General features: G+C 35.4%; 1 protein-coding gene across 5 annotated transcripts in view; it reads left to right on the top strand.

The window, feature by feature from the left end:
- Positions 1–22919, top strand: part of CTNNA2 (catenin alpha 2) — a 1049032-nt gene that overhangs the window by 1005403 nt on the left and 20710 nt on the right. For 3 of the 5 annotated variants that reach the window (XM_065891310.1, XM_065891309.1, XM_065891308.1), the window contains 2 exons: positions 356–490; positions 11233–11376. The exons of 1 other annotated variant lie outside the window; for it this stretch is intronic. In XM_065891310.1, the coding sequence (XP_065747382.1) occupies positions 356–490; positions 11233–11376 (279 nt within the window). The remainder of the gene's footprint in view (positions 1–355; positions 491–11232; positions 11377–22919) is intronic. One more of the 5 variants, XM_065891311.1, reaches the window with a different exon arrangement.

Below are 22919 nucleotides of genomic sequence, written 5' to 3'. Positions count from 1 at the left end.
TTTGCATGTAGTGAACGTTGAATGGGCCACTCGGGAAAAACCTATAGAATATTGTTTTCTTAGCAGTTTAGAAGATAATTGGTAAAATACTCATAAATGTATCCAGAAGTCCCAATAAGACTTTCCGGGAGATCATCAATATTTTTTGTATAGAATTTATCAAAGTAGAGCTAACCATTCTAACCTATTGGCTGTGACCTTCCTAAAATGCACTATAAAGAAGTTAAGTTGAATGGTTGTAATTAAGGTATATGACAGTGAAACCTTTTCTTCTCACAGCTTTTATATAGCAAGTATTAGAAACTGAAGAGTACTTACTAATTGAGATGACCTTTTTTTTTTTAATGTTTTATAGTGTCCTGATTCAGCATGTAAGCAGGATTTATTAGCCTACCTTCAACGAATTGCCTTGTATTGCCATCAACTTAATATCTGCAGCAAGGTGAAAGCCGAAGTACAGAATCTGGGAGGAGAGCTCATTGTGTCAGGGGTAAGCTGGGACCTGGGCTTCACAATTCAAGTTCCCACTGTTGTACTTCCAAGGCAAGCATTCTTGGCAACAGTACTGCTAAAAACCCCAAACTACAGTGATTTATAGGGAGTTTAAAAAAAAAAAATGTTATCACTATTATTCCAGACCTTACAATAACTCACAAAGAACAGTTTGATTTTCCAATTACCCCATGTTTATACTAGCCTTGTAAAATCTCCATTCTTCACAAGAAAACTAATTTCATAGTCTGGAAACTCATTGCCAAGCTGTGACTATTATAATTATTTGGGGCTTTTGTATATTTACTCATTGTAAGTCTACTTCCCTCTGTTAGTCCTAGCAATTTTCATTCTCTGTTCAGGAGCAAGCCTCTCTATGTGTGGATTGTGTTCACATGTTAGAGATGATGAAAACAATAGGAATTCATTCATCAGGTTCCAATGCATACTAGGTTATCAGTAACCCTTAAAAGCCAGAAAATGTTTGAATTTAACACAGGTTGATGTGCTGTTGCCAAAAACTAACATGGTTGTCAAACACTAACAATTATATATCCTTTGTTCAATCACTTCAGGGTTTCCCTTCTCATGAAAATATAAGTATCTGGTCCATTTTAATCAAATGAAAAGAAACAAGAAGGTCAATGAATAGAAGAATCATGATTTCTTGGCAAGATTTCCAATGTATGTGTTGAGGTTCTTCACCTTGGCTTCTTTTCCTCCCTCAGTCCCTTTCTTTCAACACAAGGTGCCATCTATTATAAACTATTTGCAAATTCCAAAGTGTGGCTCTGCTACCTTTAGTTCTTTTCCCAGTCAACCATGATGCTGCCATTTTAAGTGTGGCATTACCAGGAACAGAGCATTATCAATATGGTGAATGCCTTGTGAAAATCAGATTGGTCATGAAGCTCAGTTCTTCCTCAAGCCATTTTCAGAAATTCAGCAGGTTGACCATTTGATTAAAAAAAAATGTGGAAAAATCATTCTTGAACCCAAAGATTTCAGTTCCTATATTGTTTGGCTTGCAGAAAACATAGCTGGGAAAAGAGCTGATCTGGTTTGCATGGAGATGCCATTTGGAAAGCCTGTTCCATGAAGTCTCACCTAGAGCCCAGTAAATTGCTGTTTTGTGCCTCTTCCCAAAGCATAGTCACCTCTTTGCATTTCCAAAATGATCCTGCTTCAACATTCTTCAACAACCAAGAGCAATCTGTCTTGCAGTGTGTCCTTTCTGCCAAGTTGGTAATAACCAAGATTCTCTCTGCCAAGAAGTGATCAAAACATTGCATCTCCCTTGCTTCCTTTCTTATCTTCAGCCTCAATGGTATAGTTTCCCATACCATTCAGCTTTCATGTCCATCTGTATATAGCACCTGTGGAACCGAGTGCTTTTTGTTTAGCTTGCCTTGTGTGCTTTCATTTGTTACTTTCCAAATCTTATTATTTATATGGATGCACAGAGCATCTTTGTGGATCTCAGACTCCACAACCTCATCTAAGCGAGTTTTACTGGCAGAGTTACTCTCCATCATCCTCTCAGTACCCATTGTTCATCACTGCCTCCAGAGCTTCATTTCCATTGTCTTTTCCTCATTTAGATGTAGTCCAAACCATCACTGCCTTTTATCACTTGCATTGTTGGCATTTGCAGAGGTGTTTGAGATTGAGAACACCATCAAGAAGCCTGTCTCCTTCTTTGAGTCTTATTGGCAATGTTCATAAATCCTTGCATGGGAGAAGGCTTCTTTTAGAGGAATGTTATACAACTTTATAATAATTCTGAGTGAAACGCATTATAAAGGTTTGCTTATGTTGCTCAGTTATGGGCCTGCTCTTGGTCTCTTCATGATTTTTTTTCCAAGCTTGATTGTTATTTGGTGCCATACCTGCCTGTGTAGTCTGCTGTCTTTGCCACTTCTGCCTCCATCTTATTCTTCATCCTCCTTCACTGATGGCCAATGGAGAAAAAAATCAATATGTTTATTTTGCAAAATAGCCACAAATGACTGCCTTCAAAGTTCTGAAAGAGTCAAGAATGTGAGACCCCATACACACAAACTTTTCAATGATTTTGCCAAGAAAGTGCACCCATGCTTTGAGCTTATTTTGTTGTCTGGCATGACAAAGTTGCTATATTTTTTAAGGAGAAGCTCCTGTAGTATAAAATGCAATAAAAAAAGAGAAATACTTGAATCTTCCTCCCTTTTTCCCTGTGTCGTTATGTACATGGGATTCAAAGCTGTGGCCTCTTCCCTGAAATACGCAAAAGCCCCCAGGAAGGTATATTTGTAAGAAGTCAAAGCTTCTACTAAAACAGCAGAGATTTGGGTAGATTGTTTCCATTTTGCTAAGGAAATGATTTGGATTTCAAAACTGAGCACCATGTTTTTATAGTCTCATGCTGGCATGATGAACTTATGTTAAACAAAATAGACATATACCATGTCAGCATGTATATGTTTTATGTGAGTCTGTGTGTTCAAACTGGGAAAGGCTTCTTCTGTTATATTTGCATTTAACTTGAGAGGTAGCTCAGGAAATTTCAACAGGTCATGGGGGCAGTGGATGCCAAAGCTCTTCACGAGTCATGGGAACTAGAGAAATAAAGCAAATTTTAAAAATATGCCTACATATGCTTATTCACACAACTGCTGTCTAAGAAGCACCATTAGTTTTCTGGCTGGCAATAAATTTTCTAAAGTTATTGGCTTGAACTTTTCTCAACAGCAGAAAGGTGCCATTCTTATTAAATCTCAAAGTATAAGATGCATATTTGTGAGCCAATTCAGCTCAACCTGGTTGCTAAGCAGGTAATGGGAAAGGGGATTAAAAAAACAACAACAACAACAACAACAAAAACTAAAAGAGTAATAAAAATGTTAGAGAGAATGTGGAAGAAACTAAAGCCCAGACAATTAAACAGCCTGATAGTTTATATACTGGCTTTATTTGCTTTTTAGTTTAGTGTTTGGTAGTTTAATCTCTTAAGCCAGTTTACATGCTTTTTGGAAAAAGGACCATTAAAGGAAGAAAAGAAGAAAAAGAGGAAAGGATGGAAGATAGGGAGGAAAAAGCATGAAAGAAGGAAAAAGATAAAACAAAGGAAAGAGAAACTTAACCATAGCGTATTATAAATTAGTTTAGTGCAAGTAATATCCATTAAAGGTGACAGCGTTATATTCGTCATGAGAGAAAAGCTGAGCCACACTTTTTTCAGTATGGAGATATATATTGAATACAAATAAGTTCCAATGTCATGTTATGGAAATTACCTGTATATTTGATTATTGTGTTTTAATTAGTTTTTATTCACTAGGTTTCAGAGGAGTTAATAGGTTCTTTTAAATTTAAAAATGGAGATATACACATGGAATTGGAGAAATGAAAACCATTTTATAACCTTTGATTATCTTTAGCTACCCAAAGATTTATACTTTGCACATTATTCTGAATGAGATTGGAAACACAAAAACAGGGTTTTAGAACATAGAATGCTGAATATCAAGCATTCTGATAAAATGGAAATATTCCACGTACATTATTTTTTTAAAGTTCAAATAAAACAGGAGCCCCATTATAACAACGAAGCCAGAGCACAGGAGCAATAACCCTGCTCTGGACAGGGATTTGATGTTCAGATCAGAGATGGAGGGATGCTGATATAACTTATAGCTGACTCCCCATGAAAGTGTTACAAAGTTAATAGATTTTATTGCATATAAATGCCTTTTCTCACGCAAACAAAATGTAAGAACAGAGTTTAGAGGTGAGGAATGTTAGTTCCCTTTGTTCTCAGGCTGATTGAATGGAACCCTGACCTATCCCTGAGGGACTGAGTAATTTGCCCTAATGTGCACTTTTGTTCTTTGTCTTTTAATCTCTCCTTTCCAAATTTGAATTCCTCTCAATTGGGTTATGGAGAGGTTTGACAAGGTGAACAAGTATAATTTGCAACACCAGTAGGATTTGAATTGGTAAAGAGGAAATTGTAGAATAAGGGTCAATTATAGTCACTCTTATAGCCTATGTTTCATATCATTAAAAAAATGGACTAAATTAAAATTAACATGAATATTCATGATGATAAATGAAAAATATTCATAAAAATGCTGGAAACTGAGAACAGTCAAATCAATCCTACCTGACACTGGCATATGATCGAAGATACATATATGCTATATGTATATGCATACATGTATGCACACAGCAAATACATGTGATTTGACACTTAAATTCCTTGTTCCCTAAATAAGCAGTAATCAAGAACTGAATAAATGGTTGACAACTGTGACATATCTGATTCAATACAATACAGTTTGGGGGCAAATATGGTGTTTATTTGTACCAAGCTATATATACATGTATATATATATGTATATATATGTACTATATATATACATATATACATATATATACATATATATATATTTGTACAATGCCATATATATGTGTATATATAAATATAGATAGATATAGATATAGATAATTGTGTTTTGTTAGAGATGAGAATTACATTTTACTTGAAAATTTCTGTGTTCACTCTGTAAAAAAAGTGTCAGTATTTTGTAATGGAATGAAACGTTCACTGAAACAAGCATTGTACTTAGGTGTGTAGACTTGTACTTTAAACAACCCTTTCTGGGGAAAGAGTCATTTTTGTTATATCTTCTGATTCTGTCTATTGTCAATTCTCGATTATCTCCACTGATCAAAGTATAGTAGTAATGGGAAAAAATCTAAATTGCTAGTTTTCAGTTTGGGTTTGGAATCCACTTCTGTGCTTCATTTAAACAAAAGGGTATGTGTTCTGACAACTCACAGCCGTTCCAAAGAATTTTATCCAGACCTTCCAGAGGGTAAGCCATTAAGTATTTGGGCTTAAAGGACTTTTTCTGATCTGGGGAGAGTAGGAGAATCCAGATCCAGGGAAGTAAAATTAAAACAAACTTCAGATTATAAATCTGAATGGAGAGGTAGTGGAGATACTCTGTACCGATAAGAAAATTAAACAGGTATTTATCATTTTCAGAATGGCAGTAGTTCTTTGAACTTAATCTGCTAGTATGATGGGTTGTTGCATAATTCAATCTTTCTCCCAGCAACCTGCCCGCTAATCTGTTATGATGGTAAAACTATAGCCACTTAAATTCTGATTCCCGCGTTAAGTCTTCCTCCGGTACATCCGTGTCAATGTACATTGTCATTGATTTTTGCACAACACAAATTATGCAAACCTTCAGAGAAAAATAACACTTCAGTGTTTTTGCAGTGCAAATTCATTCTCCCAGTGTTATAAAAGTGACATTTAACAAACTCAAGGTATTATTTTTGGAAGAAATTGGAAATAAGAATTTTTATAAGAAAAGGAAAAAATCTCCTTGGGTGTCAGGCATCATAGGAAGCTTTATGTCTGTGGCACCACAGCGCAAGCTGTCTCCCTGAATTCAAATAATCTTGCACAAATGAGGAAGGTATACTGCTCTGCTATAAGAAGTAACTCTTCAGTTACATACTTAAAGATACTGATTCTAAACTTATCAAGATGGTCAATTCTGTTCATTGAAAAAAAAATCAGTTATCCACTGATGAAATTAAACCAGTTGGTTATCTTACTGAATTGTTTTATGCATAGAAAAAGACTTTATAGTCTAATGCTCTCATCCTAAAATAAGAAAACAGACTCTATTGTGGCAAAACTGGTATGTGAGCCAAGCAAGTAACTCTTCTGACCTTGACTGGAGACATGGATTAAACTAGCTTGGATCTACTCAGTGGATTGATTTGATTGAAACACCTGAACTTGTGAGCTGAGCAGTTTCTATTTTAGTTTGAGGGCATCACTGCTTGTAAGAGTAGAAGGGGTTAGTGGCTTTAGGAAGAGTGTCTCTGAGTCAGAAATGTCAATGCCAATACCTGTCATTGAATCAATGAACTTTCCTTCCTTTGGGTTTTAGAATTTTTTCAAGTTTCAAAAGCCTCAAATTAAAAGAAGGAAGGCAAATACTTTATTGGTTAGTAATTAATGCCTTAGATTTTAGTTAATATTCTGAGGATTAGTTGGCATCAAATGAATAGTAATATTTTGTGAAAACTTGGAAATTAGACACACGGGAGGTACCTAGATGAGGGACAATGATTGCATATATCTTTTGATATCTGTGAAACACAGGCAAACCTATTTAATATATACTGGTTCTGTACCATTTTCCCATGAGACAAGTTCTAATATTGAGATATTGTCAATATGTGATAATTGTCTGAGTTCATTCTAAGATGTTCTTTATTAATCTATAGTTTTAATAATGAATGTCTGTAGTAGTGTCTTAAGAACTACATCCCACCCCCCATTTTTAAGTAGTTTTGGATATGTGAGAACAACCCAGACCTAACTGTTCCCTTCAGTTGAACCAAATAATTATGAGAAACCAAAGTGTTGAGTGAATACCTTTATTTAGATACAGTATCTGTAACTCATTTCCTCTCTTTTGGTTTTCCTGTATACACTTCAATTCATCAGCTCTAGTCAAGAAATACATTATTTTGAACGGGTTACCTAAATCTATTGTTTTTTGTTTTTGTTGTTCCTACTCGGACATGCCTCAAGAGAAGATAAAGTATGAATAAGTTGATATAAAAGATATAAATAAGTAAAAAAGAGAATAGGAATGTTAAAACCATATACAAACATTATCTGGGAATTTCATTATTGATTTTGTACAAACTTTCATGACCTCAGATGACTCAAAATAAAGGAAATAAAAAGACCCCCATAGCAAAACTGAGACAGGAGTAATGTTTTTCTAGGAAAAGACCAGTGTTTCTATTATCCTTTCCTAATTTCTAATGACAAAATAACAATCAGAGTTCAAAGAAATGTATTTATTGCTCGTTCTCATAAGGATATTTTAATTCATTGAATTCAATGTTTCCATTGCATTTAAACAATGTAAAAGGCATGGTGCTAAATATTGGTTGGATGACAGAATTCAAAGTTCTTTATCTCTAATAGCAAATACTTTTTGTGAAAAGGATAAATTTTTCCATCCATTGTGCTTTTGTTAGATTGTGGAGTCTATTGTTTTCATTTTTTTCCCCATTTAGTTTCTCATCTTACTGTTTAGCATTCTCAGCTGGAATAGCAGGGTGTCTGTTGAACTACCTCTGTATTCACTGGTTTTCTTTGTTTACTCTATTCTAGAAATAAAACTGTGTTTAACTTACTATTGTCTACATTCTGTCCCTACAGATTATGTCAAATGCTTTCTCCAGCTTAATTTAAATGATTTATAAAATATGTCTTTGATCACAACCCTTAGAAGAGAAATATGTTCCGTATTATGGCCCATGTATCTTACAAATAGGAAAGACTTCTGGATAGGCAATGTGAAGGATTTTTAGCTCAGATTTCTTTTACTGCTTCACAATACATTGTCTTACTCTATCTTGAATAGTCATTTTCCTTCTGGGCAATAAATATATTTTAAATATTTCATCCTAATCCTATTTTCTTGAAGGTAAACTTAATTTAGACTTTAATCTTTTCTTTCATCATCAATACTGTATCTTATTTTATTGCTTTTCTCTGAATACCTTCATCTGTACAGATGTCTTGCTGATAATGAACTTGACTGGAAGTCTGGCTAGATGTTCTGTCAAATCTCTAAAATCTGTCTCTTGACCTCTTTTATATGTTTTCCTTTGCAAATCTATTTTGCAACTGAAAGAGAATATCCTGGAGACGTTCCAGGATATCAGAGAAGTTCCAGGATATCAGATGCTGAGAAGTCAACAATATCTTCTAAGGACCATGTACTCTTTTAAGCCCAAGGCTCTATATGTGAGACACTATCTTAAGACAAACTCAAACATGATCTCTTTATCTGGGAACTCCTAATTCAAATCTGTTGCTATCAAAATTAATCGTATTCTCTTACTGTAATATTTCTCTTTAATAATAACATTTTGGTCATACTGCATTCCAACTGCCTGATCATGTCTCCCATGATAAATTACTTGGTAAATACATCTGCGGATTATTCTTTTGGAGTGTACAAATTATTCCACCTGACTTTTCTCAATCCTTTGCACTAAGAAGTTGAATTAAAACTTTTTTGTTTCAACAAACAAAAAGTTGAAACCAACCCTACATCTCTCTGGTCCAAACAAAATTATAACCAAGACTCCAATAATAAGATCTCTTGACTGAAATCTTGCAATCACTTCATGTCTTGCCTTGAAGGGCTAACTCATCCATTTACGTGATGTCATAGGAAGTATGCATCAAATCCATAGTTGTAATAAGACTTAGTTTTCATAAAAAATGTCAAGAGGCTAGATCCTAAGAAGAGTTGGAAATTATTTGATCCAGGCATTGCATTCTGTGTCAAAGAAAATTTTGTTATTTTAACTAATATCATAACTAAAGACATTATTGTAATCAATCATACTAAATTCACCTAAAAAGTCAGCACAGTTCACCACTCTGCATCCATTTGATGCAGCCTAGTTTTGCATTGGGTTCCTGAAGACATGCTCCATTTCCAGATAAACAATAGATAATTAATTAAAAATACCAATAGATTATAATCTAAGTCCAGCTTGTTTTATTTCAATATTTTAAAAAGTGTTTAACTCCATTTTATTCTAATATCTTAATGCTGGCAAAAGTGTACCTCCTTTATTTGGTAGTAAAATTTTTAAAGTGCTTATTGGAAGAATGGACAGCTGCATCATTAATCTTAAATAGTGACTTTTGTATTTTGTATGAAAGGTGAGATGACACAGATAAGTTTCTAATACATAATAATCATTTTTGAAACTGATTGATAAAAGAATTGGTAAAATAATAACACTTTCCCTACAGTGAAAAATCAGGAGATGGCTAATTTCTAAAGCCAAGCAGAATTGTTATAAAACATAAAAAAGCAAGGATAAGCCAACTAGTCAATGATCTAATATGTAAAAATTGGAAGAAAATAGCTTTATAGGACCATTGATTGTGAAATTTCACTCAATAAAAGCTATTAAATATAGAATTTGAATTTAGACTTGTTGAGCATAAAAAGAGAATAATTCAGCAAGGAAAACATATGCACAGTATTATTGCTTCTTCTAGTAAGTACTAAAAAACCCAAATATAGGAAAATTTTCAATTTCATTCTTGCTTCTCATATGTCAATATTTTTCTTTTTTATTGTCTTTAATTCTCTAAAGACATTCTTTAAATGCCTTTAACATTTATTTTGAAGTAAAAGATGGGAGTAATGTTGCCAGATTCATAATCAGTTTGAATTTACTAGCTTCTGTGTTTCAAAATGCTCCCTAATCTACCAATTTTGTATAGTTTAAAATTGTGATTATTTCATACACTTAGATATTTAGTGAGCTAAGAATGACAGGACTAGAGATAGAACTGTATTGGCTTAAAACACCAGAAAAAAATCCAAATTAGGAATTTTGTTTATCTGCGTACAGAAACAGGCTCTGGGCTTTACCCATTTATGATGCTGTGAATTGTAAGCTATTATTCTGAATCTTTACTGAAATATTTTCTGTGGAAAAAGGTTCAATTTTCATATATTCCACTGGGCAAATAAATATCTGGCTTCCATGTGGATGGTTTCAGGATCTGCTTGCTCTTCCTTTTGTTTTGTCATAATACTCACTTGACAACTTTGACCAGTTCAGTTTTTAAAGCTCTAAATCTACATTTGAAAAGAAAAAAAGACCTAGTGCTCTCCACATTTTTCTCCCATCTTGCCTGATTTCAAAAAAAAAAAAAAAAATTTGGAATCAGGCTTTAAACAAAGCTATAACGCTATGACTATAGCAGAACTGCATGTGACGAAAATGTTTGGTCACTGAGCATTACTGGGTCACCTAAACTTGACTTCTAAAAGTAGCAGCGTAGTGGACCTTGTGATTGTAGCAATATTGCCATTTGATTTTTCTCCAGGTTTGAAGGTCGGATCTAATTATCCCCTTTAGGTGTATGCTATATTTGGTATACATAGAAAAACTTAGTCAAGATTGTCAGTAATATTTTATATCAAAAATAACATTTTAAGAGGTAGAAATTCCAAGGGTAGAACTAAGCATTGGTTATTGGCTTATCTTTTAAATTGTGCCTATCACACAACTCACGCTTGAGTACAAAAAGGAACAGTAAAAAAGAATTGCCATTCTAGCAACAATGAGTGTGTTAATTCCTCAGTGAACCCAATGGAAGAGGTAAGTATCCCTTTAGCACCATGTACTGGCTGAGTGTGCTGAGGCCGAGAGCTTGCTGAAGGTCACACAGCAGGGCAATGGAACTTCCTAGAAAGACATCTGACATTCCCCGTGTACAGTTCCAGGCGTTAAAAGCTTCAGCCCTTGCTTTCTCTCTTGGTGATCTTCAATGCTTTAAATAGGGGATTCATCCCCTTTGAACCCCACTACAATTGTCCCTTACAATGCCTGACAAGGCGGGATGCTGCTTCATCCTCCTTCTCCCAGATGGTCCATTTATCTGTTCAAGAGAGCCAATGAAGAATCCAAATGGCCGGACTGCTTAATATCACGGAGCCCCACCCATATCTCTTTCAGTACGTAATTCCTTCATAGGCCTCTTTCTCCCAATTACCCACTCCCTCTTACACCTCCTTAATCCCTTCCCAATAGGGTACGTTTTTTTTTTTTTTTTTTTTCTCTTGCTCTCTCTCTCACTCTCTCTTTTCTGTATCTCTCGGAAATCAGACAGGAGTTCAGAGCACTTTCACTACCTTTTATGAGGTAGATTGTGATGTCATAGATGGGGGCAGGGCTAGTCAACTTTCTACCCACCTCCCAACCTGTGCTGAGGGCGCTCCGATCGGGTGTGGAAGCAGTGATTCTTCCATGGTGAGTAACTTTGCTTTCTGATCTAACCTGTCTCATTGTAAACATTAATTTTGAAAGCAGGGGGACGGAGTTTCAAGGAAGTAAAGATGTGACCAATCAAGCCCTCTTTACTTACTATTAACCAACTTTGGGCAAAGGATCTACTTATTTATTCTTTATTTAAGTCAAGAATTCCACAACACAGATGTACTCTTCAAGTATGATCTAAACTTGAGAAGTTGAAAATGGTATTTTCATTCCTTTATTTCTCATTCTTTCTTCCCATTGGGACTGAAAGTCATTGCATATGTGGAATGAATCCATTCTGTAGTCTTTTAGTGAGCTTTCTATAAAGGAAGGCAAGTTAGTAAAGTGTATTCTTCTTCATTTGAAAGATTTCAGGATCACAGGATATCCTTTATTAATGTTTAGCCAGAAAAGCAATCTGCTCTTCTAAAATTATAGAGTAAAACTGTGAAGAAACTGATACATAAGAATTATCAACAAACTTGGTTCTGATATAAACAAATGAAAACTTTCAAATGCAAAAACTAAAATATTTATTTAAAAAAAAGAGTCACCACTCTTGCAAGATTAAGGGTGCATCCATTTCAATGTGTCTCAACCAAATTTGCTACCTTTTTGTTGCATGTCATAACAATGATGCTGTTTTATAGGATTTCTTGGTAAAGAGCTGTGAAAAACCACTGTTCTTTGTTTCATTTGGGTTTCTATTATTACTGATTAATTCTTTTATATGCCATAGTATTTAGAAGGAAAAGATCAACTGGAGTGAGCGTGTTCCATCATTTTCCTTGTTCTCTCCTGGGTACCTATTAAAATGGTTAAAATGTAAACTTTTTTATTAGAGGGGAAAAAAGGTTCATGGAGATGGTTACATCTTTAAGGGATGTTGAAGCATCAGGGTGGGTGTTTTTAAAAAGGTTTGACCATCGGAATGTGAGGCCCATTACATTTCATGGGGTGGGATTAAAAGTATCCTAGTTTGAATTATAGGTATTATGAAATGTGTTAAGTGGATATCATTCATTTTTTCAAATCCCTAGTTAACTAGGTATGTATGGATATTGGTATTGGAGAACTGGGGTAGTTTAAAAGGAGGAGTCCTTTTATTTCCCAATGTTCAAATGTTTTAATGGCTTTTAGATTATGCACATGGAGCATATATTAGATTACATTATCTATTAACGTTCAGAAAGAGAAATGCTACTTGTATCTCAGTCTGTATACTCCACACAAACTTTTCTACTCAAGAGGATTGTAGTAAATTGTTTATGTTTTACCTCCTTGCTAGATCTTAAGTTCAGTGAAGGGACCAAACCTCATATAGTCAATGCTGTTTAGATTTGCCCCCAAATTTAAAATTCTTGGACACCATAAGGAGGAGTCCTTTCTCATCAGTAGCTCTTCTGTTACGTGTAGAGCCTCTATCCTTCCCCCACAAGGGCTCTCCCTCTTTTCATTACCTGGGGTGGAGTGGTATCGTGACTGCTGAAGTTATTTTCCCACCTAAGCTTTCTAACCTAAAGAAGCAACTGTAATGGTAGAGATTTCAGGCACAATAAGGAGAAATAGAGTCATAACTGGCCCATAGGAAGATTTAGGTGATAATCACCTGCAGTCAACTTAATATTGCAATGTGGGTAACAATGCCAAAGTCTCATATGTTGGGTGATCCCTCTCCAGTCTCTGGCCTACCTTCCATTAAAAGTGCTAGACCCAAAAAAAAAAAAAAAAAAAAAAAGTGCTAGACCCCAGAAACCCAGGTAGAAGTTAACCTTCAGTGCCAGAAAAATCCGATACCTAATAATAGCTCAAGTTTTTAATGTCTTTTGTCAACCTCTCATACAGCTGCCAGGTAAGAAATGCTCATATTATACAAACCCTTGGAATACAATCATCTTTAAACTTCGTGAGTTAAGAATGGTTGTGTCGTGCGCTTGTGCAAATTCAGAGAATCTATCATGGAATGCATTGTGCATGCACTTGTATATCCTCATGTGCATGTTTCATTTATAGTGGTGTTCAGTGTTTTTATATCCATTTTGTATGTATTTGAATTATAATTTAAAATACATACATATATTGTGCTCCAAACAAAAGAGTGAGATAAAACAGAAGTTGCTTAATCTGGGGTCTGAACACTGATGCACTAGTCTTATTTCTGTCAGTGGCTAATTAGGTAACTCAAAGTAAATTACTTAGATCTCTTTGGTCTCAGTTTTCTCATCTCTAAAATGATGATAGATGATTTGAAGGATATATCCTAAAGTAATCCTGCTCTAAAATTCTATCATAAAATGATATATTTTTGAAGAACCGGTTTATGGTGAAAAAAGATTGTATAGTTGATGAGACCTAATTTTTGTAGATGACATACAGTTAGTTTTTCAAACTAGAAAGAAAATTTCAGTCCAAGCTAGTCTTAAAATGTACTCTATATCTGATGTAGTATTATTTGTTTAATGATGTTAGTGAGTCCTGTTCTTTTAAGCTGACAATATCAAGCTCATGATGATTAGCTGTGTGTTGATTTGGAAGACTGATTTGTTTTTTAACTCCATACTTTTATGTTATTCTGATTATTTGAGATAAAGAAAATATCCTCATCCACTAGGTAATGGAGCTAGGCCTCATTGGGACTCTCAAATTCAAAATTACTTATGCAATATTGCAGGAATTCCCTTGTGTTGTTGGGAAGAGTTCAATGAGTAGGGAATTGGTGGTTACTGAGCTATGTGCTATGAAGGATAAAAGACATGTAAGCCCTGGCTCCTACTCTTGAGTAATGTGCAACCTTTTTGGGAGTCTGGACACATGTCAAGTGACAACTTAAAAGTGAAGACAGTAAGTGTCAGAGTGGTCTGGGGTAGACTGGATTGTACTGGGAAGCCTTTGTGAGAAGCTGAGACCTTCAGCTAACTTTGAACAGGATGGTTTAGATTTGTGTTGTTTGTGTGTACATAATGAGGGCAGGTCAGCAAGCCCACAGAATTGTAAATGTTGCAGAGGCTATCTTGTGTTTAGAAATGCCACATATTGAAATCAAGAGTCTTTGCTAAGAGTCCAGCCCCATACCTTCCCAGAGCCCCTCTACTCTTAATTATATGTTGACTTTATAATATATGAAGAGGAGGTGGCAAGTGACTGACTTGCAATGATTATTAAAATATAATCAGGCAGCTATTTTCTTAGTTATACAAGAGGTCACATGATCACTCACAGCCACGACTAAGGAAAAGAAATTAAAAAAAAAAAAAAAAGAAGGAATTATGGACAGAAGGAGGCTCTAGCTCTGGGACATTGTGGTTTTCTGAAAAAGGTGGAAATGGATTATCATTTGGACAATCAAAGGGATTATCACTGACAGGTTTAGAAACATTGGATGGTCATGGAAATGCCCATAAGCTAATGAGAATCCATGTAACCAGGGTGATTTTCCAAAGCAAATGGAAGTTTCTTGCACTGAATAGGAATCATGTCAGACTCTGCTCTCAAAGAGACAATGATTATGCAAGTCTCTTTCCTTAATGCACTTGGATTTGGGCATGACTTACTCACTTTGACAAAGGACACATAGGTTTGAAAGCCTCTCTGTTGCTGGAGATTCATAGATGATTTTCAGTGTATACTTTGTATCACTTAGAGGGCACTGTTTTTGTATTTCTTGCCATCCAAGTTCCTTCCAAGTTACTACTTTGGCCTTTCTAACAGAGAGAAATTCTGTGAGTAGACCTGCTTTATTACCTATCCCAGATTCTAATGACTTGGTTTACATCATCCAGTGAACGTTTTGTAATTTTGTATCATGACATAAAAAATAATTTCTAGAATATATTATCTCAGGAAATCACTTTCAAAAGCTAAATTATCTATATGGGAATAATGAAGTAGTATGATCAAGGTCAGTTTTACAAAGTAAGGAATGTTCTCTTAGAACTAATTTTCCCCAAAAAGTTGAAGTAGAACTTCCATAAATTTTTGTGGAACAATCTAGCCTATTAAAGGAAGTTAAATATATTACAATTAGGTTTGTCCCAAGAGAACAACAACAAGGATGGCAACTCTTCTCCTCCTCCCCCAAAATGTCCCTAGGGGTAATTTTAGAAATAGAAGTTCAGTTGGATTTATAATTCAACAAATATTTACTGAGTAAATAACATGTGATATTCACTGTCTTATGGATGGACATGGAAGTAGCAATGGAAAACAGACACATAATCAGTAAATGTAATAGATTATAATAATCACTCTCACAGAAATATATACAAAGTGATATGGGCATTCCTGTAGAGAAGGGGAAGGGGAAGCTTCATAAATGGGACAATATCTTTGAGATAAATATCTACCCAGATAAATGGATAGGAGCTTAAAGTAGAGGAGGAGAGAAATGATTATCCCAGAAGAGGTACAGAATGTCCATAATATTGAGGTATAGATGTATTCTATGCTGACCAGACCTGAAAATGTCAGAGATGGGTGGAAAGATGGAGAAGAATCAAAGGTGAAATAAGAAAGATAGGTGGGCACTGGATATGAAAGAAAATTTTATGACCTATTCTCATTTTAGTGAGTGTGTCTCAAAATGGTCAGAGGATCATCTGCATGCCAAATGCAGAAAGAGGTGGGAGGAGACTGTTAAAGTGCAGAATCCTGGACTGGGCTGCAGACCCCTTGAATCAGGACTGTAGGGATTATGTAGGTTTTTGGAAACTGTACTTAACCCCACCTTCGACATGCCAGGTGATCCATTTTCACACCAAAGTTTCAGAATCTCTACAAGGCAACAGAATTGACTCATGGTTTCTATGTTCTTGGAAGAAGAATCAAAAAAAAAAAAAATAGAATTAAAATATTAAGAATAAAAGATTTGGGAAAATAAGATAAAGGTAAGATAAGAATGTTCCTGAGAAAGTTGGTTTAAATTTCTGTTAGGTGTAAAAAAAAACTTTCTAAGAATGGTGGGCTTTAAGTTTAAATAATTACTAAGTGATGCTATTAAATATAGCTTGAAGAAAAGACATGCAACTATAAACACTTAAGGGACCATCTAGTTCTTTGATCATCATGGTCTAATGCAAGGAGTTAATCAAGTTCAGAGCTAAGTTGTTCTATAGCTCCCAACTCATGTCAAGAGAAGGGATAGAGACAACAGTGCAGAGCAATATTTATTTCTGCTTGGTATTCTTTGCTAGAGCTATTTGACTGCTTTTTAATATTAATTAGGTGAACTCATTAAAAAAATTATATATGTATATATTCCCATCGTGATGAGAAAAATCAAGCTTTCAAGCCAATGTAGGGTCTATGGTCTATGTTGAAAAATATTAATACCATAACTATATATTTCAATAAACAATCTTTTAGAAGTGCTCATTTTTTTATATATATATTTTTCTTTATGGACAACAGCCATTATCCTACAACCACCAGTCTGTGTAGAGAGTTATACAAATGTTCAAAGAAGAGGGAGGCACTAGGGAGGTATTTTACATTTGACTAAGACATGAGAATGAACCCTGCTCTGGAAGAAGGTGGCCCTCTTATCACAGCAAGGAGGGTCAGTTCTGGATTTAACCCTCTAATTGCTTTGCATACAGTTCTCCTCTTCCAGATTGCCAGAATCTTCTCTATGTTTTAATTTGAGAATTTCATTGTTTATAAGTTGAGAAATGATAGGGAATCTTGTTTTTTCTTCATATACATCTCTCTGCAGGTAATAGCAATAACTGCTTTGGTAGAGCTGGTGATACTGTCACATTTTAGAAGAGGTTAATTGGTAGGATGCCAGTGCCTGCCATTAATTGAGAAAATTAGTTTCAGCATGTTGATTTAAAAGAAAAAAATGACTTTTTAAATTCTTACAGAATTTTTTAAACCAATCACATGTAGCTCAGTCATTGGGCCTTTATTATACCAACCCAGCCAAACATAACCTTGGGTAGTCCTTAGAAATCTGCCACACAAAATTATTTACCTTAAGGCCTAGCATTTTACCTGAGTAAAAACCAAGTCAGAGAACAGTGACAGCCACATGATTTTGATGTCAGAGATCTGAAAAAATAAGTTACAGAATATCATGTTCTCCCAAGGATGATGAGAATCCATTGGAGTGACCGGACCATGTGGCTGACAGGTCTTGGTGCTCCGGACTAGTGTCAGGCCTAAGCCTCTGAGATGGGAGAGCCAAGTTCAGGACACTGGACCACAGAAACCTCCCAGCCCCACATAATATCAATTGGTAAGAGCTCTCCAAGAGAGCTCCATCAAAACACTAAGACCCAGGTGAACACAAGGGCCAGCAAGCTCCAGTGCTGGATGTCCCAAGCCAAACAACTAGCAAGACAGGAACACAACCCCACCCATTAGCAGAGAGGCTGACTAAAATCATAATAAGTTCACAGACACCCCAAAACACACCACCGGATGCAGTCCTGTCCACCAGAAAGACAAGATCCAGCCCCAACCACCAGAACACAGGCACCAGTTCCCTCCACCAGGAAGTCTACACAAGCCACTGAACCAACCTCACCCACTGGGGGCAGACACCAAAAACAACAGAAACTACGAATGCACAGCAGATGTAGGAGCAAGGTAAAAACCCACCAGACCAAAAAATAAATGAAGAGGAAATAGGCAGTCTACCTGAAAAAGAATTCAGAGTAATAATGGTAAAAGGGTTCCAAAATCTTGGAAATAGAATGGAGAAAATACAAGAAACGTTTAACAAGGACTTAAAAGAATTAAAGAGCAAACAAAAAATGATTAACAACACAATAAGTGAATTTAAAAATTCTCTAGAAGGAATCAATAGCAGAATTATGGAGACAGAAGAACGGATATGTGACCTGGAAGATAAAATAGTGGAAATAACTACTGCAGAGCAGAATAAAAAAAAAAAAAAAATGAAAAGAATTAAGTCAGTCTCAGAGGCCTCTGGGACAACATTAAACACACCAACATTTGAATTATGGGGGTCCCAGAAGAAGAAGAGAAAAAGAAAGGGTCTGAGAAAATATTTGAAGAGATTATAGTTGAAAACTTCCCTGACATGGGAAAGGAAATACTCAATCAAGTGCAGCAAGAGCAGAGAGTCCCATACAGGATAAATCCAAAGAGAAAAATGACAAGACACATATTAACCACACTATAAAAATTAAATACAAAGAAAAAATATTAAACGTAGCAAAGGAAAAGCAACAAATAACATAAAAGAGAATCCCCATAAGGTTAAGAGCTGACTTTTCAGCAGAAACTCTGCAAGCTAGAAGGGAGTGGCACAACATCTTTAAAGTGATGAAAGGGAAAAAGCTACAATCAACATTACTCTACCCAGCAAGGATCTCATTCAGATTTGATGGTGAAATTAAAACCTTTACAGATGAGGAAAAGCTAAGAGAATTCAGCACCACAAAACCAGCTTTACAACAATGTTAAAGGAACTTCTTTTAGGCAGGTAACACAAGAGAAGGAAAAGAGCTACAAAAACAAAGCAAACTAATTAAGAAAATGGTAACAGGAACATACTATTGATAATTACCTTAAATGTAAATGGATTAAATGCTCCAACCAAAAGACATAGACTGGTGGAATGGATGCAAAATCAAAACCTGTATATATGCTGTCTACAAGAGACTCACTTCAGATCTAGGGACAGATACAGACTGAAAGTGAGGGGATGGAACAAGATATTCCAAACAAATGGAAATCCAAAGAAAGCTGGAGTAGCAAATCTCATATCAGACAAAATAGACTTTAAAATAAAGACTATTACAAGAGACAAAGAAGGACATTACATAATGATCAAGGGATCAATCCAAAAGGAAGATATAACAGTTGTAAATATATATGCACCTAACATAGGAGTACTTCAACACATAAGGCAAATGCTAACAGCCATAAAAGGGGAAATCAATGGTAACACAATAATAGTAGGGGACTTTAACACTGCACTTTCACCAATGGACAGATCATCCAAAATGAAAATAAATAAGGAAACACAAGCTTTAAATGACACATTGAACAAGATGGACTTAATGGATATTTATAGGACATTCCATTCAAAAACAACAGAATACACTATTTTCTCAAGTGCTCATGGAACATTCCCCAGGATAGATCATATCTTGGGTCACAAATCAAGCCCTGGTAAATTTAAGAAAATTGAAATCATATCAAGTATATTTTCTGACCACAACATTATGAGACTAGATATCAATTACAGAAAAAATAAATTAAAAAATACAAACACATGGAGGCTGAACAATACGATGCTAAATAACCAAGAGATCACTGAGAAAAACAAAGAGGAAATGAAAACACGATGACCCAAAACCTATGGGATGCAGCAAAAGCGGTTCTAAGAGGGAAGTATATAGCAATACAATCCTACCTCAAGAAAAATCTGAAATGAACAACATAAACTTACACCTAAAGAAATTAGAGAAAGAACAAAAAAACCCAAACTTAGCAGAAGAAAAGAAATCATAAAGATCAGATCAGAAGTAAATGAAAAAGAAATGAAGGAAACAATAGCAGAGATCAATAAAACTAAAAGCTGGTTCTTTGAGAAGATAAACAAAATTGATAAATCATTAGCCAGACTCATTAAGAAAAGAAGGGAGAAGACTCAAATCAACAGAATTAGAAATGAAGAAGGAGAAGTAACTATTGACACTGCAGAAATACAAAAGATCATGAGAGATTACTACAAGCAACTCTGTGCCAATAAAATGGACAACCTGGAAGAAATGGACAAATTCTTAGAAAAGCATGACCTTCTGAGTCTGAACCAGGAAGAAATAAAAAATATAAACAGACCAATCAGAAGCACTGAAATTGAAACTGTGATTAAAAATCTTCCAACAAACAAAAGCCCAGGACCAGATGGCTTCACACGTGAATTCTATCAAACATTTAGAGAAGAGCTAACACATATGCTTCTCACGCTCTTTCAAAGTATAGCAGAGACAGGAATACTCCCAAACTCATTCTACGAGGCCACCATCACCCTGATACCAAAATCAGACAAAGATGTCACAAAGAAAGAAAACTACAGGCCAATATCACTGATGAACATAGATGCAAAAATCCTCAACAGAATACTAGCAAACAGAATCCAACAGCACATTAAGAGGATCATACAGCATGATCAAGTGGGGTTTATCCCAGGGATGCAAGGATTCTTCAATATATGCAAATCAATCAGTGTGATACACCATATTAGCAAATTGAAGGATAAAACCCATATGATCATCTCAATAGATGCAGAAAAAGCTTTCAACAAAATTCAACACTCATTTATGATAAAAATACTCCAGAAAGTAAGCATAGAGGGAACATACCTCAACATAATAAAGGCCATATATGACTAACCCACAGCCAACATTGTTCCAAATGGTTAAAAACTGAAACCATTTCCTCTAAGATCAGGCAAGAGACAAGGTTGCCCACTCTCACCACTATTATTCCCATAGTTTTGGAAGGTTTAGCCACAACAATCAGAGAAGAAAAAGAAATAAAAGGAATCCAAATTGGAAAAGAAGAAGTAAAACTTTCACTGTTTGCAGATGACATGATAGTATACATAGAGAATCCTAAAGATGCTACCAGAAAACTACGAGAGCTAATCAATGAATCTGGTAAAGTAGCAGGATACAAAATTGATGCATAGAAACCTCTTACAGTCCTTTACACTAACAATGAAAAATCAGAAAGAGAAATTAAGGAAACAAATTCTATTTACCGTTGCAACAAAAAGAATAAAATACCTAGGAATAAACCTACATAAGGAGACAAAAACCTGTATACAGAAAGCTATAAGACACTGATGAAAAAAATTATAATAATACAAACAGATGGAGAGATATACCATGTTCTTGGATTGGAAGAATCAACATTGTGAATATGACTATACTACCTAAAGAAATCTACAGATTCAATGCAATCCCTATCAAACTACCAATGGCACTTTTCATAGAACTAGAACAAAAAATTGCACAATTTCTATGGAAACACATAAGACCCCCCAATAGCCAAAACAATCTTGAGAAAGAGAAAGGGAGCTGGAGGAATCAGGCTCCCTGGCTTCAGACAATATTCCAAAGCTACAGTAATGAAGACAGTATGGTACTGGCACAAAAACAGAAAGATAGATCAATGGAACAGGATAGAAAGCCCAGAGATAAATCCATGCACATATGGTCACCTTATCTTTGATAAAGGAGGCAAGAATATACCATGCAGAAAAGACAGCCTCTTCAGCAAATGCTGCAAAAACTGGACAGCTACATGTAAAAGAATGAAATTAAAACACTCCTTAACACCGTGTACAAAAATATGCTCAAAATGTATTAAAGACCTAAATGTAAGGTTGCACACTATAAAACTCTTAGGGGAAAACATAGGCTATGACATAAATCACATAAATCACAGCAATATCCTTTTTGACCCACCTCCTAGAGAAATGGATATAAAAACAAGAATTAAAAAATCAGACCTAATGAAAGCATTTCCACAGCAAAGGAAACCATAAACAAGACAAAAAGACAACCCTCAGAACGGGAGAAAATATTTGCAAACAAAGCAATTGACAAAGGATTAATTTTCAGAATATATAAGTAGCTCATACGGGTCAATATCAAAAAGCAAACAACCCAGTCCAAAAATGGGCAGAAGACCTAAATAGACATTTCTCCAAAGAAGATATACAGATTGCCAAGAAACACATGAAAGGATGGTCAACATCACTAATCATTAGAGAAATGCACATCAAAACTACAGTGAGGTACCCCCTACCCCGATCAGAACAGCCATCATCAAAAAATCTAGAAACAGTAAATGCTGGACAGGTTGTTGAGAAAAGGGAACCCTCTTGCCCTTTTGATGGGAATGTAAATTGATACAGCCACTATGGATAACAGTATGGAGATTCCTTAAAAAACTACAAATAGAACTACCATATGACCCAGCACTCCCACTACTGGGCATGTACCCTGAGAAAACCATAATTCAAAAAGAGACATGTATCACAATGTTCATTGCAGCACTATTTACAATAGCCAGGACATGGAAGCAACCTAAATGTTCATTGACAGATAAATGGATAAAGAAGATGTGGCACATATATACAATGGAATATTACTAAGCCATAAAAAGAAATGAAATTGAGTTATTTTTAGTGAGGTGGATAGACCTAGAGTCTGTCATACAGAGTGAAGTAAGTCAGAAAGAGAAAAACAAATACTGTATGCTAACACATATATATGGTATCTAAAAAAAAACATGGTTCTGATGAACCTAGGGGCAGGACAGGAATAAAGACACAGACAAAGAGAATGGACTTGAGGACACAGGGAGGGGGAAGGGTAAGCTGGGATGAAGTGAGAGAGTAGCACTGACATATATACACTACCAAATGTAAAATAGATAGCTAGTGGGAAGCAGCTGTATAGCACAGGGAGATCAGCTTGGTGCTTTGTGACCACCTAGAGGGGTGGGATAGAGAGTGTGGGAAGGAGATGCAAGAAGGAGGGGCTATGGGG

Source organism: Phocoena phocoena, chromosome 14 (genome assembly GCF_963924675.1).
Source record: "Phocoena phocoena chromosome 14, mPhoPho1.1, whole genome shotgun sequence".
In the NCBI taxonomy this organism is placed as follows: Eukaryota; Metazoa; Chordata; class Mammalia; order Artiodactyla; family Phocoenidae; genus Phocoena; species Phocoena phocoena.
The sequence above is the reverse complement of the archived record's forward strand: the minus strand, read 5'-3'. Positions and strand labels throughout refer to the sequence as shown.